Consider the following 14,369-nt stretch of genomic DNA (forward strand, 5'->3'; position numbering starts at 1 on the left):
GGGGGGTGAGGGGAGGGGTTGAGGGGGTTGAGGGGGGTGAGGGGGGTGAGGGGAGTGAGGGGAGTGAGGGGAGGGGTTGAGGGGGTTGAGGGGGAGTGAGGGGAGGGGTTGAGGGGGGTTGAGGGGAGTGAGGGGAGGGGTTGAGGGGAGGGGTTGAGGGGGAGTGAGGGGAGGGGTTGAGGGTGTGGGGGCGTGGCCGCGTGACGTCACGGTCACCATGGCGCCCCGGCGCGAGGCGTCACGGCCCCGGGGCGGCCGCGAGGAGTGATCCGAGACAGCGCGGGCGGCAACAACCTCCACAACTACAGGCGGCAACAACTACAGGCGGCAACAACAACCTCCACAACTACAACCTCCACAACTACAGGCGGCAACAACAACCTCCACAACTACAACCTCCACAACTACAGGCGGCAACAACTACAGGCGGCAACAACCTCCACAACTACAACCTCCACAACTACAGGCGGCAACAGCAACTACAGGCAGCAACAACCTCCACAACTACAGGCAGCAACAACCTCCACAACTACAGGCGGCAACAACCTCCACAACTACAGTCGGCAACAACAACTACAGGCAGCAACAACCTCCACAACTACAACCTCCACAACTACAGGCGGCAACAACAAATACAGGCGGCAACAACCTCCACAACTACAACCTCCACAACTACAGGCGGCAACAGCAACTACAGGCAGCAACAACCTCCACAACTACAGGCGGCAACAACTACAGGCGGCCACAACTACAGGCGGCAACAACATACTGCTCCAGCTACAGCAGCTACAGCAGCTACTACAGCTACAACTACTACAGCTACAACTACTACAGCTACTACTACTACTACAGCAGCTACATCTACTACAGCTGCTACTACAGCTACTACTACTACAGCTACAACTACTACAGCTACTAACTACTACAGCTACAACTACTACAGCTACTACTACTACTACAGCTACAACTACTACAGCTACTAACTACTACAGCTACAACTACTACAGCTACAACTACTACAGCTACAACTACTACAGCTACTACTACTACAGCTACTAACTACTACAGCTACAACTACTACAGCTACTAACTACTACAGCTACAACTACTACAGCTACAACTACTACAACTACTACAGCTACTACTACTACAGCTACTACTACTACAGCTACAACTACTACAGCTACAACTACTACAGCTACTACTACTACAGCTACTACTACTACAGCTACAACTACTACAGCTACTAACTACTACTACAGCAGCTACATCTACTACAGCTGCTACTACAGCTACTACTACATCTACTACTGCTGTAACAACTACTACTACAGCTACTACTACTACTACAGCTACAACTACTACAGCTACTACTACAGCAGCTACATCTACTACAGCTGCTACTACAGCTACTACTACATCTACTACTGCTGTAACAACTACTACTACAGCTACTACAGCTGCTACTACAGCTACTACAGCCTGACAACTACAGCCACGAACTACAACTACCGCTACAGCCTCGAGCCGAGGGCAAAACAACAGGCAGACAGAACTACAGTCATCCGTCTTACCCCCCCCCCGCCACGTCCGTCTTTGTATCTCCCGATTTGGGGCGTCGCACTTTTGATTGGTGGATGAAGTTGTTATAAATATTAATAACGATAACGGTGTTAATGTTGTTATTTACTTGTTAATTAATTTGTGGCAACGCCTTTGTTGTTGTTGTTGTTACAATGGCCCACTTTAGTAGCGACGTAATAATGGGCATCTTCAATCGGATTGCTTAGAAGTTAACAACAAATGCAATTGACGTTGTAGTTAACGATACGATTATCATCATCATCATCACACGCGCATCAAGTTCTAATTGTGAATATTCTCATTGTAGTCGGGGTACTTGCTGTCGTTTCAAATTGAATGATTCCGCTTGGTACTTGCTCCATCAGACATCCGATCCATCACAGCAGTTAATTAGCACCGTCAATCTCATCATCATCAATCTCATCATCATCATCATCAATCTCATCATCATCATCATCAATCTCATAATATTAATCTCATCATCAATCTCATCAATATCATCATCATCAATCTCATCATCATCATCAATCTCATCATCATCAATCTCATCATCATCAATCTCAGCATCAATCTCATCATCATCAATCTCATCATCATCAATATCATCATCAATCTCATCATCAATCTCATCATAATCAATCTCATCATCATCAATCTCATCATCATCGATCTCATCATCAATCTCATCATCATCATCATCCGACACAATCATTACAATCATCATCATCAGTTCGTATCCACGACTATGAGACACCCCTCGGCGTGCGCGCTGCCTGCCACTGTGAAGTGATGACAGGGCACCAGCAGCCAGGGCAGCACCAGCAGCAGCACAGCTGCCCCGGGACTGCCCCTGGGACTCTAATCCTCCTGCTGCTGATGATGATGATGACGCTGATGATGGCCGGGATGGCGCCTCGAGTAGCTGCTGTGGGCAGCACGGGGAGTCTGAGCTGCCCTGTCGCCTGCACTTGCCGCTGCCCTCTGCCCCCGCTGCTGCCCGCGGAGTGTTCGGTGAACTGCACGCTGGGAGAACTGCAGCGGCTGCCCCCTCTGCTGCCCGACAACACCTCGTCACTGTGAGTGTGATGGGCAGCGTGTCGCGGTCAACACTGACACGTCAACGCTGACACATCAACACTGACTCATCAACACTGACTCATCAACACTGACACATCAACACTGACACATCAACACTGAGACATCAACACTGACACGTCAACACTGACGCATCAATACTGACACATCGACACTGGCACATCAACACTGACGCATCGACACTGACGCATCAACACTGACACAGCAGCACCTCCTCACTGTGAGTGGGCACTCTGGGTGTGATTGTGGCGTGCCAGGGTCACCATTGACCACACGTGTGGCCACACCGACACAACAATCGCACCAATGCTCACACACACCAGCATGTCAACACTCACACCAATGCTGACCACCAGCGCTGACACAAACACCGACACCTTGAAAGATCTGGACACAGTCCCATCATCAGTGAACTCCTCCGGCAGGCAAGGCTGCGTTGGCTGGGTCATGTAGCCCGCATGCCCAGCCACCGCATGCCTAAACAGCTTTTGTTCGGCCGGATCGAGGGGGATAAACGGGCGCGACACGGGCTAGAGAAGAGATGGAGTGATGTGGTACAGGAGGACGTGGAGCTGAGTGGACTTGCCGATGACTGGTACCAGCGGTGTCAAGATCGGCCTCTGTGGAGGAGGCTCGTGAAGGACGCTACTGGGCAGTTGGAGGTAGTCGCCCTCGAACAATAACGGAGGGCGGAGGAGCAACGCTCACAACAACGAGAGGAGCGCCGGGTGGCTAAAGCACAGCAAGTTGGCACAGTAGGGGGCACAGGTGGTGCATCAGCCAGCCATCTCGGTCAGTCAACTCATGGCACCTGCAGGGTTTGTTCCGTGACCTCCTGCCAGCGGGCATTCGACACTTCACGTGGCCTCAAAGTGCACCTAGCCTGGTACAGGCGCCGTGGTGACGTCACTGTCACTTAGTGGCGATCAGCGGTTGTTGTTGTGTTGTCAGTGTTAACATGTTAGTGTCATTGGTGTCATAGTTAACATGTCAGTGTTAAGATGTTAATGTCATTGATGTCAGTGCTGGTGTCAGTGTTAACATGTTAGTGTCATTGTTGGCGTGTTAGTGTCAGCATTGGTGTGAGTGCTGGGGCCAGAATTCGGCACAACGGCATGGTGGTGGTCAGCGTCCACGCGTTGGTCGCGGTTGCTGAGAGCGTGGCCCGTGTGAGAGAGAGAGACACATCGCTCCGCTGTGAGTGTTGGCGGGCTCTCTCTCCGCTTCCATCGTGTTCGTCCTTCTCGTCGTCTTGGGCAAGCCCGGCTCGTGGGTTCCTACTGAATCGCGTCATGGAGGGAGGGTCCTGCTTGATTGGCAATGTTGCAAGTGGTGGTGGCGGTGGTGGTGGCTTTGGTGGTGGTGGTGGCGTAGGTGGTGATAGTGGCGGTGGTGGTCTTAGTGGCGGCTTTGATGATGGTGGTGACTTTGGCGGTGGTGGTGGTAGCGGAGGTGGTGGTGGTAGTGGCGGTGGTGGTCTTAGTGGCGGCTTTGATGATGTGGTGGCTTTGGCGGTGGTGGTGGTGGCGTAGGTGGTGGTGGTAGTGGCGGTGGTGGTCTTAGTGGCGGCTTTGATGATGGTGGTGGTGGCGGTGGCAGTTGGTGGTGGGGGTGGTGGTGGCTTTGGCGGTGGTGGTGGTGGCGTAGGTGCCTGATAGTGGCGGTGGTGGTCTTAGTGGCGGCTTTGATGATGGTGGTGGCTTTGGCGGTGGTGGTGGTAGCGGAGGTGGTGGTGGTAGTGGCGGTGGTGGTCTTAGTGGCAGCTTTGATGATGTGGTGGCTTTGGCGGTGGTGGTGGTGGCGTAGGTGGTGGTGGTAGTGGCGGTGGTGGTCTTAGTGGCGGCTTTGATGATGGTGGTGGTGGCGGTGGCAGTTGGTGGTGGGGGTGGTGGTGGCTTTGGTGGTGGTGGGGGTGGTGGTGGCTTTGGTGGTGGTGGTGGCTTTGGTGGTGGTGGGGGTTGTGGTGGCTTTGGCGGTGGTGGATGGTGGTGGCCCCGGTGGTGGTGACGGCAGCAGCGGCGGCGGTGGTGGTGAGGGGGAGGCGGCAGGCTTATGATTAACCTATTCAAAGTAAGTTCTGGTCACCGCTTACAACCCCCGACCAACCCCCACCGCACGAAGCGATGCAGCCAAATACACCGGTGCAGAGAGCTCTGGGATGGGTCCATCGTGTCGTGCGCGTGTTGCTGTACGTACGTCAAATTTCTTTCACACCGTAGTAGGCAACCGTGCTAATCGGAGGTGCGGGGGAAGGACAACAAATTAAACACAAAAATTCGTTCTAAAGAAATTCGTTTTCAATTGAGATTTAGTGGCTTCCTAATATCGGACGGAAGAGCATTCCAGACGGCCGCAGGACACGGTCAGATCTTGCAGGACACAGTGAGATCTTGTAGAACACGGTGAGATCTTGTGGGACACGGTCAGATCTTGTAGGACACGATCAGATCTTGTAGGACACGGTCAGATCTTGTAGGACACGGTCAGATCTTTTAGGACACGGTGAGATCTTGTAGGACACGGTCAGATCTTGTGGGACACGGTCAGATCTTGCAGGACACGGTGAGATCTTGTAGGACACAGTCAGATCTTTTAGGACACGGTGAGATCTTGTAGGACACGGTGAGATCTTGTGGGACACGATCAGATCTTGCAGGACACGGTGAGATCTTGCAGAACACGGTAAGATCTTGCGGGACACGATCAGATCTTTTAGGACACGGTCAGATCTTGTAGGACACGTCACGACACGTGCCAAATGATTTTGTCCACGGTGCAGCTTGGTAATGTTAAATGGCTGAGGTGCTCGCTAACAACACTTGCCACCCCGGCAGTCCTAAGGCTATACGGGGGACCTTTGTCTTTGTCGTGTGCGTGCAGCTGGCTGAGCTAGGAACCCGGCGACCCGAGTTCGAACCCCACTCGTGGCCCCCCAACACCACCAGTGACGGACTATCTGAACCGGTCCTGAGTCTTCCCTAGGTCGACTCAGCCCCAAATGAGTTTCCTTGTGCGGTGTGTAGACATTAGCACTCTCGGGATGGTGTTGGCCACCCACCACCCGCTCACGTGCCTTGCCCTGGCCTTCGTAGGTTGTTGCTTGCTCACAGCACTTACCCCAAATGTCTGTGAAGGCTGCACTAGGGGGGGGGGGTGGGATCTTTGTTTTGTTTGTGTGCGGGCTGACAAGAGGGGGGGGGGGACACACGCCGCTGGCCTTCCTGAGAGGTCATTGACTCTCGTTACACGGTACAGGAAATGCGCACACCAGATCCCTGTTTATGGGGTCGTCCATAAATGACGTCACGCAATTTTGGACGATTTTTGACCACCCCCACCCCCACCCTTCGTCCCACGGCGTCACAGAAAGTCAGACCCCCCCCCTCCTTAAATATGACGTCACAAAGCTCTGCCCCCCCCCCCCAAAATGAAACATGCTTCAAATGGTTTTAAACTATTGTCATTGTAGTGCGTATTTAATGTGGCGCTGCACTCTGATGTTGTAGGAGAAAACATTTATTAAAAAGTCTATTTAATTAAGTAGAACGTGTTGATGTGACGTCAAATTTCTCTACACTAGTAGTGTAGTAATGTGTAGTATTGTGTAGTAGTGTGTAGTAGTGTATTGTATAGTGTATAGTAGTGTCGTAGTGTATAGTGTAGTAGTGTATAGTTGTGTAGTGTATAGTAGTGTAGTGTATAGTTGTGTAGTGTATAGTAGTGTAGTGTATAGTGTAGTAGTGTATAGTAGTGTAGTGTATAGTGTAGTAGTGTATAGTAGTGTAGTGTATAGTGTAGTAGTGTATAGTAGTGTAGTGTATAGTAGTGTAGTGTATAGTGTAGTAGTGTATAGTAGTGTATAGTGTAGTCGTGCTTGAGTCCGTCGCCAGGGAAAGGCAGGTCTGGACTTCCGTACTCAACACGCTGCCGCCGCCACGACCTTCGCCAGGCCAAGCGGATTGAGGAACGCACGAACCAACGAACCAACACGTAGATTGTTAAATACTTCTGGTAAAAATTTGGCGAGAACATCCCGAATGCTGAAACATAGCCCCACGTTGGAGTTGAGCGGAGCGCGCTGGAGCGCCTGGGGTATCAGCGATTGCACTTTCACCAAAAGCGGGTCTCAGCGGTGGCACGCCAGATTAAGTGTAGCGGTGTCGTGGGTCACCGGTCAGCAGCCGGCTTATACAGCGTGACCAGTGGTGGTGGTAGTGGTGGTGGTAGTGGTAGTGGTGGTAGTGGTAGTGGTGGTAGTGGTGGTGGTGGTAGTGGTGGTGGTGGTGGTAGTGGTGGTGGTGGTAGTAGTGGTGGTGGTAGTGGTGGTGGTAGTGGTAGTGGTGGTAGTAGTGGTGGTAGTGGTGGTGGTAGTGGTGGTAGTAGTGGTGGTGGTGGTGGTAGTGGTGGTGGTAGTGGTGGTGGTGGTAGTGGTGGTGGTGGTAGTGGTGGTGGTGGTAGTGGTGTTGGTAGTGGTGGTGGTAGTGGTGGTGGTAGTGGTGGTGGTGGTAGTGGTGGTGGTGGTGGTGGTAGTGGTGGTGGTGGTAGTGGTGGTGGTGGTAGTGATGTTGGTAGTGGTGGTGGTAGTGGTAGTGGTGGTGGTGGTAGTGGTGGTGGTAGTGGTGGTGGTGGTAGTGGTGGTGGTAGTGGTGTGGTGGTGGTGGTGGTGGTAGTGGTGGTGGTAGTGGTGGTGGTGGTAGTGGTGGTGGTGGTAGTGGTGGTGGTGGTAGTGGTGGTGGTAGTGGTGGTAGTGGTGGTGGTAGTAGTGGTGGTGGTAGTGGTGGTGGTGAGTCCATAGCGGGAGAAACCAGCCCTGTGGTGGTGCTCCGCAGTGAGAGAGGGGACATTCCGCACGGAAGGTTTGCTTCCTGCGGTAGTCGTGCCTATCGTTGTGCAATTGTATTGAGGGACCGTGTTGTTGTTGTCTTGCTGTGGTCTGGGACTCTTGTTGTTGTTGTTGTTGTGTTGCTGCCTGGCCCCAGCTTGCATTTAGTGCTGAAAGATCGGCAGGAATTGATTTACTTTTGCAATTTTCTATTTGTTTTTAGTGGCTTGCTTAGCTCTGTGCTTGTTGTTGTCACTCGCTTGACCCCGTGCCCCTACTGGAAATCTGTGAAGAAGAGCTTCATAGCTCATCGGATTTCTTTCTGCGGGCTAAATAAAATAAAATAAATGACGACGTTTCGGGCGCAACACAAGCGTCCATCATCAGGTGGGAAAGCATCGTGGTCTGCTGCTGAGGCAGACTTTTAAAAGATTTGAAATGGGGGTAGCTCAAGGGAGCTACACCTGATGATGGACGCTTGTGTTGGGCCCGAAACGTCGCGATTTGTTTGATTTTCTACCCACGTGACTTTACCCAGCTTCAAATCAAGATTGGTCTAAATTAATATTTTTTATCTTCTTGGTTCTTTCGGTAAAGTCACGTAGAATGGAAATAATAAAATAATAAAAAGAAAACATAATAACATAATATTTTATTATTTCCATTCTACGTGACTTTACCGAAAGAACCAAGAAGATGAATTCCCTGCAGTCACGAAAGCTTTAAATCGAAATTTAATATTTTTTGTTTTCATCGTTACGATCGCTTGCGCTTTGTTCACCCAGGGTTTAAAGCCTCGTCAACTCTTAAGGCTCGAATTCTTTTCAGGCGGGTCCTGGAAAGTTTTTGTTGTCACAGTTAAGGGGGGCTATATGTTGCTGTTGGTGTTAGCCCAGCGAAGCAATGTGCAGGTTCTTTATCAGCATTGGTTCTTCAAGTTTATGTTGGCTGAGAAATTCAGGAGGGTCTTAATTTCCGCGAGTGATCTGAGATTGAGATTGGCCCAATGCCAATTACATGATTATTATATTATGATCATTATATTATGATTATTATATTATGATTATTATATTATGATTATTTTATGATGATTATTTTATTATGATTATTATATTATGATTATTATATTATGATTATTATATTATGATTATTATATTATGATTATTATATTATGATTATTTTATTATGATTATTATATTATGATTATTATATTATGATTATTATATTATGATTATTATATCATGATTATTATATTATGATTATTATATTATGATTATTATATTATGATTATTATAGGAGTTAAGCAGAGAACCCAGAATATACCGACTGCACACAGAAGTCGATCGAGTTAGGAAATCGGTGTTCACTAAAGCGGTGACAGCCTCCTGTTTGCTGATACACAAGCTCATTAAGCAACTCTGTTATCCACAAGTCGATTCTCCCTTTGCCAGCGTGAGAGTTCAGTGTTTCTGTCCATCCGCTTGATGGGTTTCCCTCTCGATTTCTTAGGTTTCTGGCTCGGTTTCTGTGTCAGTTTAAACTAAACTATATATATTCTTAGGTTTTTTCGGTAAAGTCACGTAGGTAAAACATTAAAATTAATACAGCTGTCGTGGCTGTGACGGTTCCACCTGAAGACGGAAGCTTGTGTTGCCTCCGAAACGTCGTGATTTTTATTTTATTTTACTTTTATTAATTTTAATGTTTTACCTACGTGACTTTACCGAAAAATCCTAAGAATATGAATCCTTGCAGTCACGAAAGCTTCAAATCTAGAACTAAACTATACACTCAGCACATTTTGTATTTTTTACCAGGTAAGGCTCCCACTGAGCTGCTATGTATTTCTTTTTCAGAAGCGACCTGGCAATCACAAATGATAGCCCAACGAAGTAGCTTATACTGGTAGGAACCATCTGGTTCCACCAGCCCACAGGGGATTATTGTGTCCGTCCGTCGTGCATCCAGTAAAGCAAACGGATCAATCGCCGCCTGTTTCCATCTGCGTGGCTGATGGATCGAGCGTTGCCCCTCGCGCGCCGTGGGTTTTCTCCGTGGCGCTCCAGTTCACTCCCACAGCTAAAAAGAAACCTGTCTGCAAAATTGAAAACTGTCTGCGAATTACATCATTGTCATTGTACATAGCGGCAACATCGCCACCGCCTTTGCAAAAATTCGGCAGGACCCTCCGGAAAATCGGTCTTGAGACTCGGTGGGACATTTCTGGGTAAAAAAGCGTAATAATTCACGCTGTAAGTTTCACTGTAATTTATTGATTAAAATGACTACGTCAGATGACCACCATGGAGTCTACCTCGCCTGGTATGCAGGAGGTTGTGAGTTCGATCCCGACCCTGACATCTGTCTGTATATTTGGAGTTTGCGTGTCTCTCTCTCACTCTCCCCTTGGTCGCATGGATTTTTCTCTGGATCCGGTGTTTCCATCCACATTTGCGTGCATTCATTGAGAGTATTTAGCTGCCATACATATTCCACGCGATAAGCCGCTTTGTTGAGCTATCATTTATGGCCAGGCCTCTTCTGAAAGAGCTACCTAGCTCAGTGGGCCTTACCTGGTACAATTAAAAAAAAATTCTTCTTGGTTCTTTCGGTAAAGTCACGTAGAAGGGAAATAATAAAATTATAAAAATAAAACATAGTAAAATACAATTGTTAAATAATACAAATAAAACATAATAAAATACAATTGTATTTTATAATGTTTTATTTTAATTATTTTATTATTTCCCTTCTACGTGACTTTACCGAAAGAACCAAGAAGATGAATCCCTGCAGTCACGAAAGCTTTAAATCGAAAAAAAACATTTGTTTAGTTTATAGTTTACTGCCGAAAAGAGTTAAGCACAGTGGCGATTTATTGGGTAACGGGTATTTAACAAGCAACACTGCCCCTTTCACTCCGGCGGTATCTGCGGCGGTTTTCGTTCCGCGAGGAATTCGCCAGTAGCTGGTGGTGACGGAGGAGAGATATCTGGGAATGTCGGTGCGTGACCTCTCCGTCCAAAGACTCGCCAGGCCTGACCCTGCTTAGCAACGGCCCCACGTGATAGAAGCTGTGACGAGATGCAGAGATGACTGCACCCAGTGTCTCTCTGTGTCAACACGGCCTGCTGCTGCTGCTGTTTAGCCCATAGCGGGGGTCTTTATGCTGGGTTCATGAGTGCATGGGTCTCTGCTATAGGCCTCGATGTGGGTATATGGGTCTCAATGTTAATCTATGAGTCTATGCGTATCTACCAAGGGTTTCTGTGTGACTGTGGGTCTTTATATCATCGAGTCTATGTGTCTCTACTGTGGGTCTCGATGTAACTGGTTGGTTCCATGAGTCTCTATCATGGGTCTCTGGGTAGTTGTGTGAGTCTATGGTTCTTTACTGTGAGGTTTTATTGGAGTATGTGAGTCATTGAGTCGCTACCATGGGTTCCTGTATGAGTTTATCTGTCCCTACTATAGATCTCTGTGTGAATAGATGAGGCTGTGGGTCTCGACTATGGGTTCCTATTTGGCTCTGAATCTACAGGTCTCTAGGTGAGTCTGCGGGTCTCCACCGTGGGTCTCTGCGTGAATCTATGAGTGAGATTCGGTCTCTAACAACCACTCAGCCTTGTTTAAAACGCACGTCCAGCAACACTCGACCGAGGCAGCAGGAAACGGGAGCGGTCTTCGCGTCTTCAGCGAGCGTGAATAAGGCAAAGCGGCCGCTTGTGCACACACGGGCGAATTTGTAAGCGTGGAGGTGAAGTGGCGAGCGGGGGCCGCTGGCTCTGCCGCCCTCCGGCATTTGCGCAGCCCTCCCCGCTGGTGCTGCCCGTGCGCGTGGACACGCGGGTGCTGCCCGGACTTGCCGGTTTCCAGGGGCAAGCGGCGTGAGGGCGCTTGACTTCCATTGATGAGCGGGCGCACGGAGTGCCTTGCTTTCTCATCGCCTCGTGAATGTCCAAGAGGCGTGCGCGATGATCGAGCGAGCGGGCGAGTTGGGGCGTTGTTAGGGCACTGCTTCTCCTCCTCAACCTTTTGTTGCGTGGCGGTGGCAGGGTGGTTGGTGGCAGCGTGACGGTAACACTCATCGCGCCTCACTTGGCGCAGAAGGGGCCTGGGTTCGATTGCCGACTCGGGCGCTTTTCTGTGTTGCGTTTGTACTTTCTCTCCCCGCGCGCGCTGGGAATTCCTGGCCAAGTAACCCCGATGTAGGATGAACCTCCTGCGGACGAGTCTTGAGACTCGGCGAGGCTTTGCCGGGTAAACCCAAATGGCATTATTATTTGTAATAAATTGTCGCAAGTCGGGTACACGGAGGGGAGTCGAGGGAGATGAGAGGGGAGGGGTAGGAGAGTGCGTGGAGGGGAGTGGAGTGAGATGAGAGGGGAGAGGTAGGAGAGAGCGTGGAGGGGAGTAGAGTGAGATGGAGGGGAGAGGCAGGAGAGTGCGTGGAAGGGAGTAGAGTGAGATGGAAAGGGAGAGGCAGGAGAGTGCGTGGAGGGGAGTAGAGTGAGATGGGATGAGAGATGCAGGAGAGTGCGTGGAGGGGAGTAGAGTGAGATGAGAGGGGAGAGGTAGGAGAGTGCGTGGAGGGGAGTAGAGTGAGATGGGAGGGGAGAGGCAGGAGAGTGCGTGGAGGGGAGTAGAGTGAGATGAGAGGGGAGAGGCAGGAGAGTGCGTGGAGGGGAGTAGAGTGAGATGAGAGGGGAGAGGTAGGAGAGTGCGTGGAGGGGAACAGAGTGAGATGAGAGATGAGAGGCAGGAGAGTGCGTGGTGGAGGGGAGTGGAGTGAGATGTCTTTTGTCGAGGGGATACACCCCCACCTCCCCCCCCAGCTGCTCTGCACCACGGCGCCCGTGCGCACGCAGGACGATGAGGATGAGAAGTCTCCGTCAATTTCCCGGCGTGCAGCCAGCGCCGCGTGTTTCGACTCCGTCAGCCTCGCGCCGCGACCGGGTGATTCATCCCAACGCTCGTTCGTCATCTCGGCGGCACAGAAATGCGAGCGGAGCCGCCGCCGCCGCTGCTGCTACTGCTCCTACAGACATTTTTGTTCCACGAAGTTAAAATTAAAATTCCGGGCGGCGAGAGTTCTGCTTTTTTGTCGTAACTCACGTCGGCCGGAGGGTCGCAGCAAACTAGTGGCTCGTTTGACCATACTTCACCGCCCGGGTCGGTGCGGGTCGGTGGGGGGGGTGAGGAAGGGTGGGAGGTGGTGACACAGGATGGGTTCAGATGCCACCCACGGCACTCGTGGTTGGACACCGCCACGCAGGTGGTGCGGTGCGCTAACCGCCGGGCCACCACTCCACATCCCCACTGACAGAGGCCTCTGATATGTCTATTAAAAAAATTCTATTTCAAGATCACACGGTGCTGTTGACGAATGTGTTGCGGTTTTTGTTGATGTTGTTATTTGTGCTTTTGTGCAACCACGTGACATGTAGCAGCGGTAGCAGCGGTAGCAGCGGTAGCAGCGGTAGCAGCGGTAGCAGCGGTAGCAGCGGTAGCAGCGGTAGCAGCGGTAGCAGCGGTAGCAGCGGTAGCAGCGGTAGCAGCGGTAGCAGCGGTAGCAGCGGTAGGAGCGGCAGCAGCATCGTCAAATGATTTGTTTCTCGGGTGAATGTGAGGACGTGGGGGATAGAGACGACGTGGAGCAGTGCGGAAGGAAAGAGCAGAAAGATAATCATCGTCACGTGTGTACGTTGAACTTCTTTCGCACCGTATGTAGCCAACCGTGCTAATCGGAGGTGTCGGGGAGGGACAACAAACTGAACACAAAACGCAGCTGTAAAGAAACGAGTTTTTAATCGAGATGATTTGAAAGTGCATAGCTCCAGTGGCTTCCTAATATCAGAAGGAAGAGCGTTCCAGACGGCCCCAGAAGCGCATCTGACCACCGCCTTTGTTCGAGATCCGCTGCGAGGATGAGCGGACTTTGCCTGATGGTTTACGCTCCTTGACGAGATCAGCAAGGGATTGTGGTTCATTTGTGATGAGCACTCTGTGTGTAACGAGCGCAGTCAGTCATCTCGCCCCCACCGTGTGAGCCATGACCATTCCACCACTGGCTCTGTAGGGTTGTTGTTAAGCACGAGGTGAACAGCAATGCCTCAACGCTCTTTTGAGTTGCAGGGAAAACGCAGTGGCTCTTTCTCTAGTCAAGGACGCGGGAACTGATGGGGAGGAGGAGGATGATGATGATGATTCTGTAACAACACACACACACGCGGACAGACCAGACGTGTGTGTGTGTGTTATGTGTGGAGTGAGCCTCTCTCAGCTGTTGGTTTTACCTCCCGGAGCCTGGGCCTGTTTGTTCAGCCGTAATCTTTGACAAGCCGGGCGTGAAAATGGGGCTCGCACACACACACGCGCGCGCGCGCGCCCACATGCACACACGCACTCATATCCCCCATACAGCTTTTCATCGGCGACGGTGGTTGAATTCTAGATTTGAAGCTTTCGTGACTGCAAGGATTCATGCTCTTAGTTCTTTCGGTAAAGTCACGTAGGTAAAAAATTAAATACAAATTAATAGAAATAAAATAATAAAAATCACGACGTTTCGGAGGCAACACAAGTCTCCCTCATCAGGTGGGACAGTCACAGCCAGATTTTAATTTCATTTTTTACCTACGTGACTTTACCGAAAGAACTAAGTGTAGGAGAGTTGAACTCAGGACGTCGGGTTTGTTAAGGCTGCCCTGGCACGACACCGCGCCCTGGCCGCCTTTGTCTTCCCAATGCTGATGTTTACACACCGCACCAGGTACTCATTCGAGGCCGAGTCGACCTAGGAGAGGGTCCAAGACCGGTTCAGATACTCGCCACGAGTGTTGGCATTGAGCAGGGGGAATCCAGCGAG

General features: G+C 50.5%; 1 protein-coding gene and 1 long non-coding RNA gene across 2 annotated transcripts in view; one reads left to right on the forward strand and one right to left on the reverse strand.

Moving 5' to 3' along the window:
- Positions 1 to 366: 366 nt before the first annotated feature.
- On the reverse strand, positions 367 to 692 carry LOC144950564 (uncharacterized). The gene is made up of 3 exons (XR_013640386.1): positions 615 to 692; positions 422 to 521; positions 367 to 381 (listed from the first exon to the last, which is right to left on the reverse strand). It is a non-coding gene; the product is annotated as an uncharacterized LOC144950564 (long non-coding RNA).
- Positions 693 to 2,228: 1,536 nt separating this feature from the next.
- The window catches only part of PKD1 (polycystin 1, transient receptor potential channel interacting), a 76,654-nt gene continuing 64,513 nt past the window's right edge, over positions 2,229 to 14,369 (forward strand). Inside the window, exon 1 of the mRNA XM_078880668.1 lies at positions 2,229 to 2,660. Within this exon, the coding sequence (XP_078736794.1) occupies positions 2,374 to 2,660 (287 nt within the window). The 5' untranslated portion in view covers positions 2,229 to 2,373. The remainder of the gene's footprint in view (positions 2,661 to 14,369) is intronic.

This window comes from Lampetra fluviatilis, chromosome 58 (genome assembly GCF_964198595.1).
Source record: "Lampetra fluviatilis chromosome 58, kcLamFluv1.1, whole genome shotgun sequence".
NCBI lineage: Eukaryota > Metazoa > Chordata > Hyperoartia > Petromyzontiformes > Petromyzontidae > Lampetra > Lampetra fluviatilis.